This window comes from Apis laboriosa, unplaced genomic scaffold (genome assembly GCF_014066325.1).
Source record: "Apis laboriosa isolate Shangri-la unplaced genomic scaffold, ASM1406632v1 scaffold105_cov147, whole genome shotgun sequence".
NCBI lineage: Eukaryota > Metazoa > Arthropoda > Insecta > Hymenoptera > Apidae > Apis > Apis laboriosa.
Window position 1 is genome coordinate 474,668 of NW_025220714.1, and position 19,131 is coordinate 493,798.

The window sequence follows — 19,131 nt, forward strand, 5'->3', positions numbered from 1 at the left end:
TTAATAATATTTTGTATTATTTTTTATATAACAAAAAACAATATTTATTTTGTAATATTTTATAGTATGTAATATCTTTATATTTACTAAGAATATTTGTTAATTTGTTATTATAATTAATTTATTATATTGTAACTAATATTGCGCAAAATATCTATATTATGTTAACAATTATAACATATAATATATATATTATATAACATATAATATAATATATATAATAACGGATTATTTTTTAACAATATTCTGTATCTTATAATAATAATAATATTCTATAATAGTTTTATAATAATAGTATATTCTATTAAACATACATTAGCGATTGAATATTATTGTGAATAATTGTATTTATTAGCGGAAATTTGTCTTGATTAAATTATAAAATACTAAACGAATAATCTCAAAAATCAGATTAAATTAAATATATGTATATATTTTTAAATATTTTAGAAACTATAATTATGATACAAAGATTATAGTGTAAAATATAAAATGTCAATAATTTTTTCTGATATTTGTTAATTAATAAAATTATTTTTTACCTTATTTCTGTTCAAATTTCGGTTTGTATTAAAAAAAAAACTTTTTTTAAATTTAGCTTAAAAATTTATCGTTAATAAAATAAAGCTATTATTAATATAAATTTGTTTATAATATTTTAATATATAAAACAGTATTAATTTATTATGATCAAAAATGAATTTAAAAATATCATAATAAAAAATTTTGAATATTTGTTACGAAATATGGAAAATAATATTAGTGTAACTATTAATATTTTTATTTTAATTTAATATAATAATTAAAATAATAAAGAATCTCTAATAAGATTATGACGTGACAAAGTAAATTTATTATATCGTTATTTCATATGTAAATTTCTTTTAGAAGACTAAATCAATCCAATGCAACTTGATATTGAAATTCAAATAAGTATTATATTATACATTGTTATATTAACTATAAATGATTGGTATATGAAAATGTTGCAACGCCATCTAGAATTTTTTTATGTTAAGAATATTTAAAAAATTTTTAAACATATGATATTATGTTATCTTTAAACAGACTTTTTCAATTTAAATATATATAAAAAATATATAATCATTATAAAATTAATTTATAAAATTATCTATAAAAACATTCAAAAGACGCCATAATGTTTCTCTTGGTATCAAACCTGCTGTGAGTGTCATGATCATGGAGAAAGTATTGCAGTATTATACATTTAAATTTTATTGTGTACAAATTTTTTTACAAATAAATTAAACAATAAGTATGCTGATAAGAGAGTGGTGTACGATTTTTATGCATTTTCTTATTGCTTGGAGGACGGATTAGATCATTTTAAAACTAAATATACAATTAAGTAAACATCTGACAAAAAGGAATCTTATAGAAAGGACGAAAAAAAGCGCCGTAACATTTCACGGCAGAAAAGAAACGGAAACAGAGGTTAGCTTATTGAACACAACTACCCTAGTCAGTTGTTAAGATGGCAGTTATTATGGTTATGGTGGTAGTCGAAATGATATCAATTTAGTTAAAACATTCAATGAAAAAACAAAGGAGGAAAGCAGTTCTTATGAGTGTTAATGTTTGTGAGTTTCGGTGGCTATCTTATCGGTTTTTTAGTTAGTATCATTTAAAAATATGTGAATGTTAAAGTATTTAACAGTGAAAGAACAATTGATTGTATATACATATATATACATATACACACACGTTTATCTTCCTTTCAATAGGTTTATTTCTCTCTTTTTGTTGTTCTGTTCTGTTTCTCTCTTCAGTCCTTAGTTCTTTCCCTCCCCCTTGTTTATTAATTAGTCGTTCTATAGTATTACGAACAAATCTTTCAAAGAATACGATTGCGTGTCAAAGAAAATATAAGTCAATCGTGACTCGATCGTAAATTGTTATCTTGTTCTATTGAGATTTATTGATTTGTTAATTAAAAGTATGACAAATATACGGAATTTGTAAATTTATATCGTGCAAAATTTACAAAGGTAACTAAATTAAGAAAAATAGTGTAGATGATTAATAATTGTTAAATATAATGATTATTTACTGTAAGTATTTAACAAATTAATTATAATTAAATATGATATATCTATATCTATGTAATATAAATATATCTATATCTATATATAACATATAAATAATATTATAAGAATTCGTTTTTACTATTCATTTGAAAATTATCATCTCTAAACCATTGTCTAATTGAAATTTATTTATTTAAAATAATTTTCATTATACTTTAAATTTTTTTATCGATCGAAATTAGGTCATCAAGATAAAATAAGGAAAATCCATATACTTACATTATTCGCATTTTTGATGAATCAAGATATAATGAATTAAATAGATAGAAGAATGTGTTTGAAATATTTTTTATAGTTTATGATATTAATTATGCGATTACATGAATTGTTTATTTTTTTTCTTCATTTCTGTGATATTCAGTATGAAATTATTCCATAATCGGTCAAACTAATTTTTTATAGTAAGTGAATTATTTGTAAATTAGAAGATTATAGCTATTAATTTATAATTTTTATATACATAATAACATTTTAATATTTTATATATCTGTAAATAATATGTATTAAGAAAAGAAAACAAAGATAATTACATATACATATATATATATATATATATATTTTTAATAGCAATAATGTCTAAAAAGACTAATTGCAACAAGATGTTAGTTCATCAGTTATCATCAGTGCTACCTGATGATAGACCCATCACAGCCATAAGTGTTGTTGAAGATATAGATAAGTGTCCACCAAATTTTACAGTGGTATGTTATAAGATAATATTTATATTTTTTATCATATTTTATTTAATGTTTATAAAAATATTTTTGAATTATTTTATTATTAATTATTATTAATTTTATTTAATTAACTTTTAATATTGATTATTTTACATATAAATATTTATAACTTTTTAATTCAAATAATTATTTAAAAATTATTTTTAAATTTTACTTATTGAACAATTAATATCACAAAATAATCATAATCAAAATTATGGATTATTATTTTACTATTAGGTATCAAGAACATATGACCAAGATACTGATGCTGATTTATGGAGAGAAAGTGGGCTTTTTATTAAAAAAAAAGGCAGATATATATGTTTTTCAAAGACTGAAGGTTTACCTCGGTGCGTTGTTGAAGATATAGCAGTCATTAATGAACGAGATACTCCTCCAGAAGGATACAGCATAATTTCTTATACTGTAGATTCAAGTGAGCATACGTAAGAGTGATTAATATATCACTTATTAAAAAAATATTTTTATTTAATACATTGCAGTAATGAATTTTAGTGCAGAAAGCATGGAGAAAGAAACAGGTGTGCTATAAAATTAGAAATAAAGAATTATGCTCAAAAGCAGTTACTGATATTATCATATGTAGTAGACTTATACATAAAGTTTATAATACATCCAAAATGGCACCAAACGGATTTATTGCTGCTGGGTATATATATTTGCATATATAAATGTATTAAAATTTTATAAAAATTTAATTATTCTATCTTCATTTTTTTTCAGTATTGTCAATGGAGTTTGTGTTTGCTATAAAACTGTGGATATTGTAAATGAAAATTCAAATTCACAATCATATGTTAATTTAGAGTATGAATCATTTTATTTTATAAACTAGGATTAGAATATATTTATATCAATTTATTTATTAGAATATATTTATTATTTATTATAATTATTTACAATTATTTATTAAAATATATTTATATCAATTCTTATATAATAATTATTATATATTATATTTTATCTAGCTTACTTCAAAGTGTTTCTCCAAATTCATCAAATGGAACATCCCATAGAATACCTCCTGAAAGACCACCAAAACCAACAAATGGGGTTTATCCACAAATTAGTGGAAGTGGAGGAAAGGATATAGAAGAATCTGATGATAGAGATTATGAAATTCTGAATCCTAATGCAAGAATTAGACCAACTAGACCTGCTCCACAACCTCCTACGTCAATAGTTACTGGATCTACATCAATTTATGGTACACTGCCAGGATCTTCTGATTTAGATGGAGTTCCATTTATTTTAAATTCACGTCTTAGTGTTCATTCTGATTCTTCTACTGTAAGTTATTTTTACAAAAGTTTGTATTTTCATGTTCATTATGTTTTTTTTACAATTAATCATTTACAGAATAAACTTCCTGTAATTAAAATTTGGACTCAAGAAAATTTGGATAAAGAGGTGAGACCGAAGTATATAATATATTAATGCATTTAATATTTTTATTTTTTATTTTCTTTTGTTTAGTTTTTTTATGACTTTCGTGCAGAGAGAGAAACTTGAAGAAACCACTGTGCCAAATTAATTGTGTGATTCTTCATGCAATTTTTCAGCTATGTCTATACATTTGTATTGATAATGTAGCACTAGCCAAGTGTAATAGAGTGCCTGAACGAATGATTCATACTAATCTGTGAAAATGGAATCCTTTTAAAACATTTACTAAAATGTTTGAATTTAAATATTGTCCATTTTCCGAAGTACTTTTTTCTTCCATATTCTATTTAGATTTTGATACCAGTGACAGTTAGCGTTGTATTTTTATAGAGTTGCGTTGTATTTTTATAGGTAGTAGAAATTATATATAATTGTATCATATGTTCTAGTTGTTTATAAATCGTCATAAAATACTTAATATTATAATGGTGTATTTCTATTTCTTAATCAAACATAAAAATCTTTCAATAAAATTATTTTTAATTTTATTTCCAACAAAAAAACAAGTATAATTTTTATTTTTATCCTCGAACTGATTTTTGTCATTGTGTATATTTAATCTTTTTACAGAATATATATACTTACTTTTATACTATTTAATCAACAAATAATTAACCAATAATTATATAGATATATAGATAGATTCTTAAATATCATATATAGATTCACATATATATAGATTCTTAAATATCACAAAATTTAAATAACGATCAGTTAAAATATTTAAAATTTTGTAAATTTATATACAGTGTTATATAATATAAATAATTACAGGTTAAAGTAAAAACATAATAATTTAAATTTATATAATCATATTTTATTATAATGAATTTGTTTATTTGTTTCATTTCATATAATATAACAATATTATTTATTTAACATTTTCAATTTTTTATTCAGGATTTTCAGTAGAAAATAAAATAAAAACATTTCCGTAGTAAATAAAGTACTAATTGCAATTTACAGCGAAAGAACGAAATAATGTATGTATAATATTGTCAATTATCATTCAATTAATTATTTTATCAATTGCATTAATATTTTAAATAAGTAGGACATATTTTATTAAAATATACAATACAAAAGTATTTTTCAAATTTAATTAAATAAATTAACTCTCGTATCTTTCAATTTCTTTAATAACAAAAAATCTGATAAAATATTAAAAAAAGGAAAGAAAATATTAATAATAATTTACACAAAATTATATATTTCATATACATAGAAGAATTTTGTTTGAACCACGGTTTTTTTCAACTTTCGTTAATATAGATCATATTTGTCTAATTTATCTTTTTTCATCGGGTGTTTCTTGTCGGAATAGATTTCTTGGAAAAACTTGTGCCAATCGTCAGACAAATGGGCCTGTCCAATGTCTAACATGAGTAGTATTCGTTGAAACACCATGTTTTTCCATAACCGCTGTTGCTTTGATTTTGTTTTTATACTTTACATCTTTCGGCTTTAGCATGCTTTTATGGTTACTTAATAACCTTGAGGGAGTCAGTATGGATTTGTTGCTAAGACCTGTTGCTTCTAGAAAGTGATCGTAACCGCTATTCGAATTGCTCGCAGCGAGAGGAACATTATTATTGTCTTTGGTTGCAGCAGTTTTCTCATTCTGACTAATTGTTACCCCAAGATTGCCAAGCTTTTCCGATCCATCGCCTTCCGGTCTATCTGGATCATCTGATAAATCACATTCATCCAAATTAAATTCCTCAAAATTTTGTCTGATATCGAACTCTTGATCGAATTCTGAATGGACGTGTTTTTCCTTCGTTTTCGTGCGTTTTTTTGCTTGATCTTCCGATTCACCGCCAATTTTGAATTCTTCAAAATGACGAACAATGTTGGTGACTTTGGGTATTTTTCGCATTTGTTCTCCACTAATTTCGTGGTTCTGACGTGTTTGAAAGGAAGATCGAACATTGTTGAATCTGTTCTTCCAGAAGTTCCCTTCTTCGTTGTTTCCTGTACCTTTATTAATCGTATCATCGAAATTTAAACTTCTTGCAGACGACACATTAATCCCTGTAGATTTTAAAGGAGAGGATATAAAACCAAATATCTTCTTGCTGTGTTCAGACGAACCGGACTCAAGAAGTTGCTGTTTTTTTCGTGTCTCATCGATCAGAAACGAAGGACTAGGAATTTTTTTTAAGATCAACGTGTTATTTTTAAACTGTGGTTTTGGAGGCAAGGCAGGTGGTGTTTTAGGAGGTGGTGATATAATTTCCGGAAGCGATTCGATATCCTCATAATCTAAATTTTTTGCTATAGTCAGTCCCTTTGTAGACATCTGTAAACAAGTCTTCTCCTCGATTCGTTCCAATTTTAAAGGTGGATTCGAGGCATTTACAGATGTTTTAATCTTTTGCGATACTTGCGAAGATTGGAAAGCTGCGTGTCTCGTTTCTTCCATCTTGATCTTTGGCTCTATAATGACAATTGGAATAGCTTTTGCTTCTTCCGATTCTTCCTCAAGACTCGACTCGTGATTCGTGATTGTAGTTGTAACGTTTGAAGTTGAAACACTTTGAGTAAGACTCATGCCAAACTCGTCTTCCGTGGCAGTAGGTTCGAAACTGTTGGTAGGAACATCGGTGAACTCGCTATCAGCCGATTCTTTTTCTATAATACCTTCTTCGGAATTTTTCCTTTCCATTTCAGATCCTACCGACTCGATGTCCGATAATTTAGCCGGTTGAAACCGTACAATTCTCCCTCGATGTTTAAATCTTCTTGACATTGAAAGAATGTTTTCTTCGTCCTCCATATCTCGCAAGAGGATCTGATTAACGCATTCCAAAACAGAATTATGATTGCTATTCGGTCGATACATGCTATGTCTGAAAACATCATCGTTCATTTTGTCTTCGTCAGGATCGCTATACCAGTTCCCGCTGGTATCTTCTACGTTATGCTCTTCGATTTCCATTTTCAGGGATCTGTGCAAATCGAATATAATTATGAATATTAATTTTACAATAATTAATACATATGCAGTAAATAACGAACATTGTGCATTTATGCTTGTATTATTTTTTTCAAAAAACAAATACTCACATACTATTATTATTGCTCCCGGCATTATTGCTGTTGCCATTATTATTACTATAATCCTCGTTCACCTTCGGCGTAATTATATTTTCCGCGTGATTTCTCGAATTTGTCTCATTGAAAGAATTTACGTAAATAGGTTCCTGTTCCTTCTCCTGTTCATCTCCCGAGGCAAAATTACAATCCATCCCATCGTCCTTACTCTCTGTCCTCGCGATATTCGTCGATTCGATCACATCCATTTCCTTCAACGCTTTCTGCGTTCTCGACCTTCCTAACCCCATCTTTTTCTTCGATAATTTACAACCGTTCTCCATAATCATCGTCGTTTTCTCTTCCTCGTCGTCGTCGTCGTCGTCGTAGATCATCGTTGTCTCGTTCTCGCTGTCGGTAACCATTGTCGGCGTACACCTGTTGGATTTATTCAACGTGGAACTGGGCGAGACATCGGTGCTCTCACCTTCGCAAAAACCTTCGGTGCTGAGCAACGAGGGACTGCCCTCCGTGGTGGTCGTGATAATCGACACATCCGTATTCTCGCTGCTCGTCAGACTCGTTTTCGAGATGTCGCTCCCGGCAAAGCTGTGCGTTTTCTTCACCCCTCTGTCCAGGTCGTCGAGCGCAACAGGTACTTCTAACGGATTCAGTTTTGTGATTATCTCGCATTTCAAATTCTGAATGTCTTTACTAATACTGCAATCCTGCCTCGAGCTAACCTAAAATAAAGAAAAAAATGAGGAGGTTAAGGTTAAGATTAAGGTTAAGATTAAGGTTAAGGTTAAGGTTAAGGTTAAGTTTACTTACGATCGAGGAAATTTGTAAAAAAGATCAATATAAAATATTGATTTATAAGGATGCATTTTGAATTTCATCGTCATTATCATTCAAAAAGTAACGTTAATTTAAATCAATATAATTAATTATTGAACGACAAAATCGATCGAAGCAGTTGAAAACTTACATCGACGTTGGACGTTTGAAGATCGTTGTTCTCGATATCGGTCGCCGTTTCGACCTTCATCGACGATTTACCAAGCGTCTGTTCGCGTTTACATTTGATATAATTCTTGGTGTAACGTCTGAGCCTCGCGATTTCGAGCTGCTGGTTCCTGATCACGTTGTCCTTCTCGCAGAGCAGCTGCCTGATTGATTTCTGCTCCTGCTTGAGCCGGGCCTCGAGCACCAGCAGAGCGCGAAGTATACGCGATAACTGTTGATCTCGAAGACTCCTCTCGGACTCGTGACTCGTGGTGCGATTGTCCAGCTCTTTCACCAGATCACGGCATTTCTTTGTGGCCGCCTTCAAGGCCTCTTGGGTACGAACCAGCTCTTGCTTGAGCGTCCGCACCTCGGTTTCCATCTGGAAAAACAATTTGATGATTAGACAAGCTTGTTTTCTTTTTTTTCTTTTTAATGAAGATTTTATATGCAAAAATTTAAATCTAAAAAAATATCGTATTATTAATATCATCAATTATAAAACTTGAATTATTTGTTTACAAATAATCAAAATTATGTTCGTTGAATAAAATATTTAGATAAAAATATCAAATTATTATTATTATTATTATTATTGTTATTATTATTATTATTATTACTGATTGATTATCAGTGATTCAAGTATATATGCAATAAAAAATTAACTAGATATCATAGATAAGATTCAAGGTGACGATGAAATGATTTACGCATGATTGAAGAAACGAACGAATGGGAATGAAGAAAGATGGACCCTTCGCTTTGTGTTAACACACAAAAATCTTAAAGGCTGACTCCGGAGCAGAAACTTTGGAATTCATCCAGGTGTAGACGCTACGAGGACCGGAAGGACCTGACCTGCAGGAATTGGCAAGCCAAACAGACAAAAAAAAAAAGAAAGAAAGAAAGGAAGCCAGGCGAAATAAAAAGGGGAATTCTTCATTGTTCGAATTCTTTTCTTGAAAAAGTCTATTTTATTTTTCAACGAGACAAATAAATTTGTCAACTAAAAATCATATATCATACATAGTTGATGTAGTTAAATTTTGTTTTTCTTATTAAATTAGTAGTAACTTGAGAGATTTCATTGGAATGATAAAATAATATAAAAAATAATAATAATAAAAAATTAATAATAAAATATAATATAATATATATAATAATAAAATAATAAAAAAAATAATAAATAATAATAATAAAAATAGTAAATAATAATAATAAAAAAATAATAAATAATAAAAAATAATAATAAAAAATTAATAATAAAATATAATATAATATATATAATAATAAAATAATAAAAAAATAATAAATAATAATAAAAATAATAAATAATAAAAATAATAAATAATAATAATAAAAAATAAAATAAAAATAAAAATAAAATAAAAATAAAAAAGGATTCAAAGGAGCAGAAATACATTTGTTCGTTGACTGATTCAATATTATCGAATGCCCATGGTGTAAAATCGTATCGACAAGGTTCGAGTGTGCAATTAAATCACGAAATGCTAATCGCGACGAGAACGAGAATGAGAACGCGTCTTTTCAATTAAAGTACATTTCAAGATAACGGAATCGCGGCAAGGAAATTTATGGTGGGAGTTTCCACTTCCGGACATTTCGTGAACGTTTCATTTCAAGGACACTTGGCGAACGATTGACATTGATAAACAATATTCGATTTTATTGGTAAAACAACATGCTATTGTCATTGGTACATCGTGTTTTATTCGAACAGCGAAAGACAGGAGGATTTATTAAAATTTAATGTATTGTTATATATATTTTAGCCAAATATTTAAAAAAAAAAGAATTTATATAAAAAAATATTCGTATCGAATTCTAATACGATTTTATTTAAACAGCAAAAAGGGAGAAGATTTATTAAAATTTAATTTAGTAATCAAAATATTTGTACTTGAAAAAAAGGAGTTTATAAAAAAATATATGTATCGAATTCTAATACGATTTTATTCGAAGAGCAAAAAACAAGAGGGTTTATTAAAATTTAATTTAGTAATCAAAATATTTGTACTTGAAAAAAAGAAGGAGTTTATAAAAAATATTTGTATCGAATTCTAACAAGATTTTTCACACGGTTCGAAATATTTTATAAACATTGCAAAACGGTAAGTGATCAAATATGGATCGAACGCGTTTCAGTTCTTTATTTAACTATAAAGTTTCGACGGGATATACCGATACAACAAAGGTGAAATTATCTTCACTTCATGAAATATCCCAATACACGTATAAATTCTAAAAACTTTGACAGTTTGCATCAACAGCGTTTATCTCGCTTCACAAATTCCTGAAATCGATTTATTAAACCTTTAAACTTTGTTAATATCTAGAAAATTATCGTTAAAAAATAATGGTAAAATAATGATATCCCATAACTACAAAATCAAAAATTGATTTTGCAATATAAAAAAAAAAAAAAAATAATACGAATATTTTCGTGTAAATATTTTTTTTTAAAAATATTGCTCTAACTATGAATCATTCATTTTTACACGCATGTTCTCAAATATTATCTTTCTTTCCTTTCACGTTCATAAAATTTATGACGTTCCAACAACGTTAGCAACAATTCACTCCCTATCATTCCACGCTCAAAGAGAAGCGTTTTAAGAAGAAAAGAACGGCTATCGCGTGCTAGTTAAAGAAGCGTTTATTCGAAAGTAAATGGCAGTTCAACGCGGGATAGGAGCCCGCCTATAGAAGTCTCATCTCTCTAAAACAACAGTGAAACGTAATAACAGAACGAAGGGAAAATGGTTTTGTTTCGCGTTCAACTAGAACTGTTGCGGCTTTGGTGGCTCTCGAAAAGGTTGTCAGTAGTGTAATAAAGCTGGCAGCCAGCGCGGTGAATTTATGGAGGCAGAAGATCGCAGGAAGCAGCAAATTTTCGCGGCTCTGTACAAGGTGTAATTATACGGTGGCCGATGTGCCGCGAGAAATGCATTCACGCTTCGCCGTTTTCTTCGTTTCATCACGGAGTGAAAAGTAATCTCCACTGTTTGGAATTCCCCAAGTGATTCGACGTACCATCTTTTCGACCGATCTCGAGATGATTTGCATCGCTAAATCGATAAATCTATTGGCCTATTAATCGATCGAAATATTCCCTCAATTTTTTTTCTTCGAATTTTGTGACGTATCTTGTAACTTCTGATGTCAGAAAGGAAATTCGTATCGAAGAAATTACTAGCTCGAGATTAGAATCGAAATATATAAATTGCAATAATTTGAATTTTCGTGAGAAATAAATGTATAATATCTGTAGATTGACGTAATGTATCAGATCGTAAAATCGAAACATTTTTATTTTTTGTTTTAAAATCTTTATCGTTAAAGCAGTAGCTGTTTATGTTATATACGAGTGTAAAAATTTTATCAGTTTATGTCTGCACTAGAAAGATAAAATTCTAGTAAAACATAACAGGTTATATAGATAACAACGGTTGTATTTATAACAACGATAATAAAATATTTTCAAAAATGTTATATTTTTTTGTTAATTTAAAAGTTAAATGATGAATATTTATTTTAAAAAAATGCTTATCATAACTCGGTAAAAAGATGATGTATTTAAAGACATAAAATTATCTTGCTATACTTGTCCTTGAGAATTATGCAAGTTATGTTTGAACATCTTTTCTCTACAATCAGCAGTTTACGAGTAACTTAAGATTGGTTAGTTATCGTATATCTATATTTGGTTGATTTTGTATTTTAATTTCAATTATTCTATAATATAATACAAATTAAAATAAAATGTATTGAATAAAAATTTTTACTTCTAAAAAAAAATATTTTATAAATGTATTAGTCGCGTTAGAAATTGATTTCACCTAACAATAAGAAAAATAAATTTAATTTGTTTTCTAAATCGACTTATTAAAAAAAATTATTTAACAAATAGATCTATAGTAAAACGTTTTTGGATACTGAATAGTTTCAAAAATATTTTTTGTGTTTCAATTTGAATATAATGTCTAAAGTATACGTACGTTAGTATTCTTTGCAAAAATTATAATCATTACGTATATCATAATGAAAGATACGAGGATATTACTTCAATTATAAAAGAATTAATTGGTTGAGATATCACATTGTTTCAAACTTATTTATGCGGTTACGTAACTAGTATAATATAACTAGCAAGTATAGCATCGTATAGCCTCTCTAAATGTTCAAGATTACGACATAGCAATTTAAGATGGTATGCAAATTCCGGTTCCGGTACACGTGACACCGAACACGTCGAAATCGACAATTTTCCCAATCCCAACGAATTATTCGTATTCCACGAATACCGATAATCATGAGGATGATATTTAATGTAATATATATTTAGAAAGCGCAATTTGATGAAATGTCTGTGTCCTGAATGCCAATGATTAATAAACGAGCAAACGTTGCGGCTACGTGTAACTAATCGTAACACATCGATTATGAAAGAAAAAAAAAGAGAATATTGATTTATTCATGCAATTCAATTGAATTCAATTACATGAATTGAAATTTAACGGTTAATGTACAATAAATTGTTAAAAGATAAATGAATTCTTAAGAAGCTTATAATATTCGAATCAATCATACTCGTTTGGTTAGGTTAGGTTATTAGGACAAAAATTGTTCAGGATGTCAGTGTTAGAAAATATATATGGAACATATTTTGAATCTTTCTCTTCTTAAATTCAATATCACAATCTTCTTTATCGTCAAAACTTATAGATATGCATGTATCTTTTAAAATTTGACACCCACGATCGCGTTCAATTTGAGTTTTAAAGTAGTTCACGGAGGTAATGGAAAAGTATGCTGCGACTTTCTCCGTTCTTGACCAAGTTGTCCGGTTTTTCGGTCCATGGTAGTGTACGATATGAGGTCAACAAATGAACTGGTTGCCACATAATGAGATATACCTCATGTTGGTACAGTTATTTTCTTCAATATATATCCTGCATTCATTGAATTCTTTTCAAAAATAAATGCAGAGGTCAGCAAAGTTGATCTCAATTATCGTTATTTCAGCTTCCTTTCTGTAAATATTTTTTCCTTAATTCAATTCCATGAATTTCGAATATTCGTATAAAAGAATACAGATTCGAATTTTTTCTCAAGTGACGTCAACGTTACATTCTCTTTTTCAATAATAACTCAGAAATATACTTTCTCCGATGTTACGATGTAACGGGCGAATAGAGATCCATAATTATTGCACGAAATACACAAGAAGTATACGTAATCACATTTTTCCTGATTTTATATGTTCTTTTATCAAAATTCGTAAATATCATAATATTATGATTTGTTTAAAAATCATTAATAATAATGACAAAAAGTCTCATTTATTTTTAACAAAATATCTGACCTTTAATTTAAAGATAATTTTTCAACAGCACAAAAGAATAAAAATTTCTCATTTCGTAAGTCAAGGATGCATACATAGAAGTTCTTACGATCACAAGCGTAGAATTGTGTCATTGTTTAAACAACCTTCATTGATTGCATCAGGCTATCTTATTACAAATCATGTAATAATTACTCGTACTATTTAAAGATAATGAATATCGACGCTTTGATAAATTTCATTATATTACATATATACAAGTTAGACTAATATAAATGTGATATAATCATCGATTTTTCATATTAGCACCTTTCAATCGTTATTGTAATGTTATTCAATATGCAATCGCTATGTTTGGAGTAAACAATGGATGATTTTACAAAGGCAACCAGACCTTCGATGAAAACGTCTTTGAAGAATGACTGATTCATCGTCCGGTAGACGTAGTAGGTCGTGTTGAAATAAGTCCGCGACATACTTTACGTATGCCTTTTTCTATACCGTTGCTCATTTAAAAAATTGCCATATACCCGTTATAATTTGATTGTGAGCGTAAAAAATTACCAATCAAATGCATCCTTATTACATCATTGTAAGAGCGCGTAATTCAATTTTCTTTTTTTTTTATAGGCATATATTAGGCGCCTATTTATTTTATATTTTCATCACATAAGATATAAAAATCAAATATTTAGTTAAAATTAAAGATTTTCAATATTTAAAAAACTATCATATACAATAATTTTTAATTAAAAAACTATTCATATATTATTCTCATTAAATCCTACACATCTTTACCTTAAATTCTCCTGTTTTGCAATGAAGTACACTTATCCAATTTTACTAAGAATATGTAGGCACGTGATCGGCATGATATATGTCCGAGCTTTTTCACACAATCACACACGAATCAACTAAATTTCACCTGATTTCGACATAACATTCTGTCACTGATCCTCGAGGCATCTGTCGTGCGTCGCCTCCTCGAGGATGCCGGTTACGAGTGCTGCCGAGAACAGCCGTAGCCTGCCGAAGGTCACCGAATCTTTCCGAACGGCAGCGCAAATAAACGAACGTTTTTGCGTACCTGACATATTGCACTTCGAATTCTAAAACTACTTTGATTATTTTTCTAAACTACGAGAAAATTGTGACTTTATTTCTTCCCTTTGATAAACTTCACTAAATTGTGCATTCACGATCGATACACTACAAGAAAATAGGAATAGAATGCGACAGAAACGGAATGTAAGCAAGACGAACTTTGGTTACGAACTGGTCAGTCGGCGAGTGGGCAGTTAGGCCCAAGAGGGAGTGAAGAATGGTAGGGAGAGGGTTGAAGCAGACTCGGATTTCGAAAACTATTTTCTCATCAACTATAACAAAATTGAGAAAGTCGAAGAAGTGTAGAAATAGTATTAGAAATATATTTGTTTTTTTTAAATAATTAATCATAATTTATATATTTATTTTTAATATTCTAAGAATAAAAATTTATTATTTAATTATTATAATATTTTGATTTTTTATTTCTTGGTGATTCCTATTATACTATTTTAAACATTTACTTATGTAATTTTATCTTCAAAATATTCAAAATCTATTTGAAATTTATAAACTTTGAAAATAAAAAAAAAAATGAATTGTGTTACAAAGATAAAAAAAATATATTAAAAATAATGCGTTTTTTAATTTTTTTAGTAAAAAAATTTCTTTCACTTATTCAATAGATAGTTAATAAAAACCTGGAGAATCGTGAATACTAGATGCAGCCCTGAGTCAGAGTCAGACGGGGAGAAGGAAGAAAGTAAGAAAAGCAGGTAAAGAGAGAGAAAGAGTCCTGTTCCGCGTGCACGCGTACATAAATGTTTGAGCGCACTTTTTCTATGCAACTCGTTTGTGATCGGATGAAAACAGGTAGGACCATCGATAGACCATGCATAATGAGAATGCGGTTGCGACATGTTTTTCTTTTTTCAGATAAATTATAGAACTAGCATATATCCACCTACGTGTCATTGCGAGCCAAGGAACAGCTGACTCGAGTAGTCTTTCCTATTACAGCGTGATTGAGAGATTCAATACTTTTAACATTCTCGAATCGTTGTAGCAGATTTTGCAAGATTTTTAATGAATTAACGCGATTGCTTAAAAAAAAAAATTGACACTTGTTGACAATTTATGAAATATATCCATTTATTTATATTTTATTTATTAACAATGTTTGTATATTTTATTTTTTTATAACAATGTCACAGATTAAAAAAATTGCAATTTCCATAAAATTCTAAATCTTAAATCAAAAGATTTTAACTTTCTTTTTTTTTTTTCAAGAAAGAAAAAACTTTTTCAAATGAAATTTTCTTTCTCAATATAATACAAAAACATACGCTTCATTTCTAATAATCTCTTTGATTGCAATTTTTCATTAACCAATACAAAAATCATTTCAGACTTCACTTTATAAATTCTTCCAGGAGAGAAGGAATAAAAAGAAGCCGATTAAAAGAAGCTAATCGAGCTAATAGCATTTTAATCATCGGATATATATATAAAGTACCGTTCATAACAAAATATTTCTCAGGATACCAGATATCAGTGTCGTTGGAATGTTATCGATACGAATGGTCGTTCTTGATCTTGTCCCGAACAAGATCGTTCTCCAGTACGGCCGGAAAGCCGATTGTCCTAGAAAACGAGATTCTACCGGTCGGCGCCTGGCCCGCAGTTGTGCAATTGCCTTCTTAACGACTTCGACGTCGACCTTCTCGCGTATAGCTTCACCACTTTTTTGTACAAGTTTACTTTTTCCCGATATTCTTTACTTCGTCCACGTCTTAATTGTCGAACGGAAACGGGCGACAACCAATTGCTAACCGTTCGTCGCTATACCTCGTAATTTATTAACGTGTAATTATTGAAAATAACTGAGTATCAGTCTCGGTAACCGTTTACATTGGTCATTACGGTTTCGTATACTATTCGAGGAATAGTACGGTGAATTTGTTAATTTTTTTTCCTTTTTTATTCAATAATTCAAGTATCACACTTCTTTCTTTCTTTCTATAAAATAAAGATGGATTTTTTCAACGATAGCGTATGGAACGTGTTCATATCCAACGACTCGTTTCTGATAGATTACCTATTATGAGAAGCAATGGAGAAAGGAAATACGTAACGAAAAAAAAAAAGAGAAAAAGAAAAGGAAAGAAGCAACGGGAATGTTCGCTTCACGGGAAGCAACGAGTGAACTCGAATCCTGTGTCGTGATAACGTCTCATCGATTTATTAACTCGGTTACCTTAGAAACCCGGTTCGTCAGCCCTCGGTTAGGTCTGGCGGATATGGATAACCGTTATCACGATGCACGAATATAATCGATATATATATATCCTTACCATCTGAGAATATTCGAACCAAAGTTTCGAATCGATCTTCTTCCTGCACGACATTTTTTTTTCTCTCGATTATTCTCTTCTCTTCTCTTCAATATCACTCGTCCCTCTTTCTAACGATATTCCACGCTCATTTTCTCACCGACCACTTCGTCGTTTCGATCGATCATCCCATGGTCGAAATTATCGATGCGATAATTTAATTCGAGTAAGGATAGGCTAGGATCGGGAGGATATAAGGTATTTTTCTCTTCTCATCGGGAACGAATTTTTGCCGAGAGATGCTTCTGGGTCTGATTCATCGAAATCCTGCGGTTTCGCATTCCTCCTCGTTGAGGTAATTTCCCTCATGCGTTTCTGCCTATCCCGCGATCAACTTTATATTCACACGAGAAATATTTTTACGTTTGAATTATCGGCGGACGACGGCGACAGTTGTCAAACGAGTATAACGAGTGGAATGTGTTTTCAAAACGAGGGTAAAGAAAATTCTTACGATTTATATATAAATCCGTCGATCCAAAGTTAGAATTTATTCCGTTACTTTTTCGCGACTCGTCGTTTTTACTCTTTTTTTTTCCCCTCTTTATTATTCCACACACAGTTTCTTATTTTTTTAATTCCTTGTTTTCCTCGATGGAAAATTTCTCAAAAATTTCTTTACTTATTTTTCCTCGATCGATCATCGATTAAAGTTTCCACTTTCACAGATCGGAATGGAATTTATCTTGAAACGCAATGGAATTTATTCGATTTATATTTTTTCCTTTTTTCTTCTTCTTATAACACCAATCCATTGATAATTTCTTTCTACACGTGTCCACTCAATGAGAAAAAAAAAAAAAAGAAGAAACTCTTTTACGTTCGATAAATGTATTCGTAATAACAGCTAGTCACGTTATTCGTATCATCATTCGTTTATTATCAACTTAACAATCACGCGCACGTTTCGATTCCAAGTTCGAATAAATTTAAAAATCAATATTTTTAAAAAAGAGAAAAAAATCACATGTGTAAGAAAAAGAAGAGAAATAATAAAAAAAGATAGATAGATAGATAGATAGATAGATAGATAGATAGATAGATAGATAGATAGATAGATAGATAGATAGAGAGAGAGAGAGAGAGAGAGAGAGAGAGAGAGAGAGAGAGAGAGAGAGAGAGAGAGAGAGAGAGAGAGAATACGAAAAGGATAACAGAGATATAGGCGAGAGGTGGAATTGGTCAGTAAAAGCGAGTTTGAGAGTAACGGTACAACAATTCCTCGCGAGCACGTTGTCGTGACTCGACGAATCTGTAATTGACAGTATATAGTGTTAATTGGCCGGAATTAATCGACTTGGACGGGGTCGAACCCGCGTTTCGAGGAAGATCCCCCATCTCTGTTATGTAAATCAGCCATCCTTGAACGCTGCGTTGCAATGCAATCCTTCCTCAAGTCCCCCCCCTTTCTTCTCTTTGTATCCCTCTTGTTATGTTTCCTTTTTTTTTTTTTTTTGAAAAGTTAAACTTTATCACGAAGGATATCCCATGGTGGAAATTGCACTAATAACTGTGAGATTTATCGCGCGGTCGTAAATTTCGCGGTAGGAAGATGTCGAACTCGAGTTGGTTCAACGATCGAACGAGAAAGATGGAAATTATTATCGTACGCGTTCATACGAGAGCGCGAAACAGGGAACAAAGTCCGCATTCCGGGAGTACAGACGTAGAACTAACCGTAAAGACCACTTGTTATCTGGCTGTTACCTGCAGAACAATGATAACGGATGATGATAATGACGAGCTGATCGAGCGAGGAGATATCATCGAATACTCGCGATCGAATTCTGGAAGAACGCATATATATTATCGTAAGTCATATATACCGGCCTTAGTGTCAGAAGATTTAGAATGATTTATTATTTCACATTTGTAAAAGGCGAAGGCGATTATCGATTAAATTTTATTGATATTTATTTCCCCAATCATCATTTAATATTTCCTTTTCAATATCCAAACAACAACTTGTCATTGTTTAACATTTAATAATTGTG

The 19,131-nt window shown here is 29.7% G+C and overlaps 2 protein-coding genes across 10 annotated transcripts in view; one reads left to right on the forward strand and one right to left on the reverse strand.

The window, feature by feature from the left end:
• The first annotated feature begins 1,199 nt into the window (after positions 1 to 1,199).
• Positions 1,200 to 4,761, forward strand: LOC122720351. Of its 6 annotated transcripts, none has more exons than XM_043947022.1 (9): positions 1,201 to 2,009; positions 2,291 to 2,509; positions 2,676 to 2,809; positions 3,065 to 3,263; positions 3,344 to 3,497; positions 3,572 to 3,655; positions 3,817 to 4,138; positions 4,208 to 4,258; positions 4,325 to 4,761. In XM_043947022.1, exons 3-9 carry the CDS (start codon positions 2,681 to 2,683, stop codon positions 4,358 to 4,360), a joined length of 975 nt encoding a protein of 324 aa, XP_043802957.1. In that variant the 5' UTR covers positions 1,201 to 2,009; positions 2,291 to 2,509; positions 2,676 to 2,680; the 3' UTR covers positions 4,361 to 4,761. The 6 variants fall into 6 exon arrangements, with proteins under 6 accessions (XP_043802932.1, XP_043802940.1, XP_043802957.1 ...); XM_043947033.1 differs by having other exon boundaries at positions 1,201 to 1,601; XM_043946997.1 differs by lacking the exon at positions 2,291 to 2,509 and having other exon boundaries at positions 1,200 to 1,634.
• Positions 4,762 to 5,487: 726 nt separating this feature from the next.
• LOC122718784 (DNA repair protein RAD50-like) overlaps positions 5,488 to 19,131 on the reverse strand; it is a 41,369-nt gene continuing 27,725 nt past the window's right edge. For 2 of the 4 annotated variants that reach the window (XM_043944239.1, XM_043944157.1), the window contains exons 2-4: positions 8,319 to 8,717; positions 7,364 to 8,073; positions 5,488 to 7,245 (exon numbers count right to left, since the gene is read on the reverse strand). In XM_043944239.1, the coding sequence (XP_043800174.1) occupies positions 5,646 to 7,245; positions 7,364 to 8,073; positions 8,319 to 8,717 (2,709 nt within the window). In that variant the 3' untranslated portion in view covers positions 5,488 to 5,645. Of the gene's footprint in view, positions 7,246 to 7,363; positions 8,074 to 8,318; positions 8,718 to 14,498; positions 15,032 to 17,098; positions 18,171 to 19,131 lie in introns of those variants that run through there. The other 2 variants (XM_043944318.1, XM_043944405.1) reach the window with 2 other exon arrangements.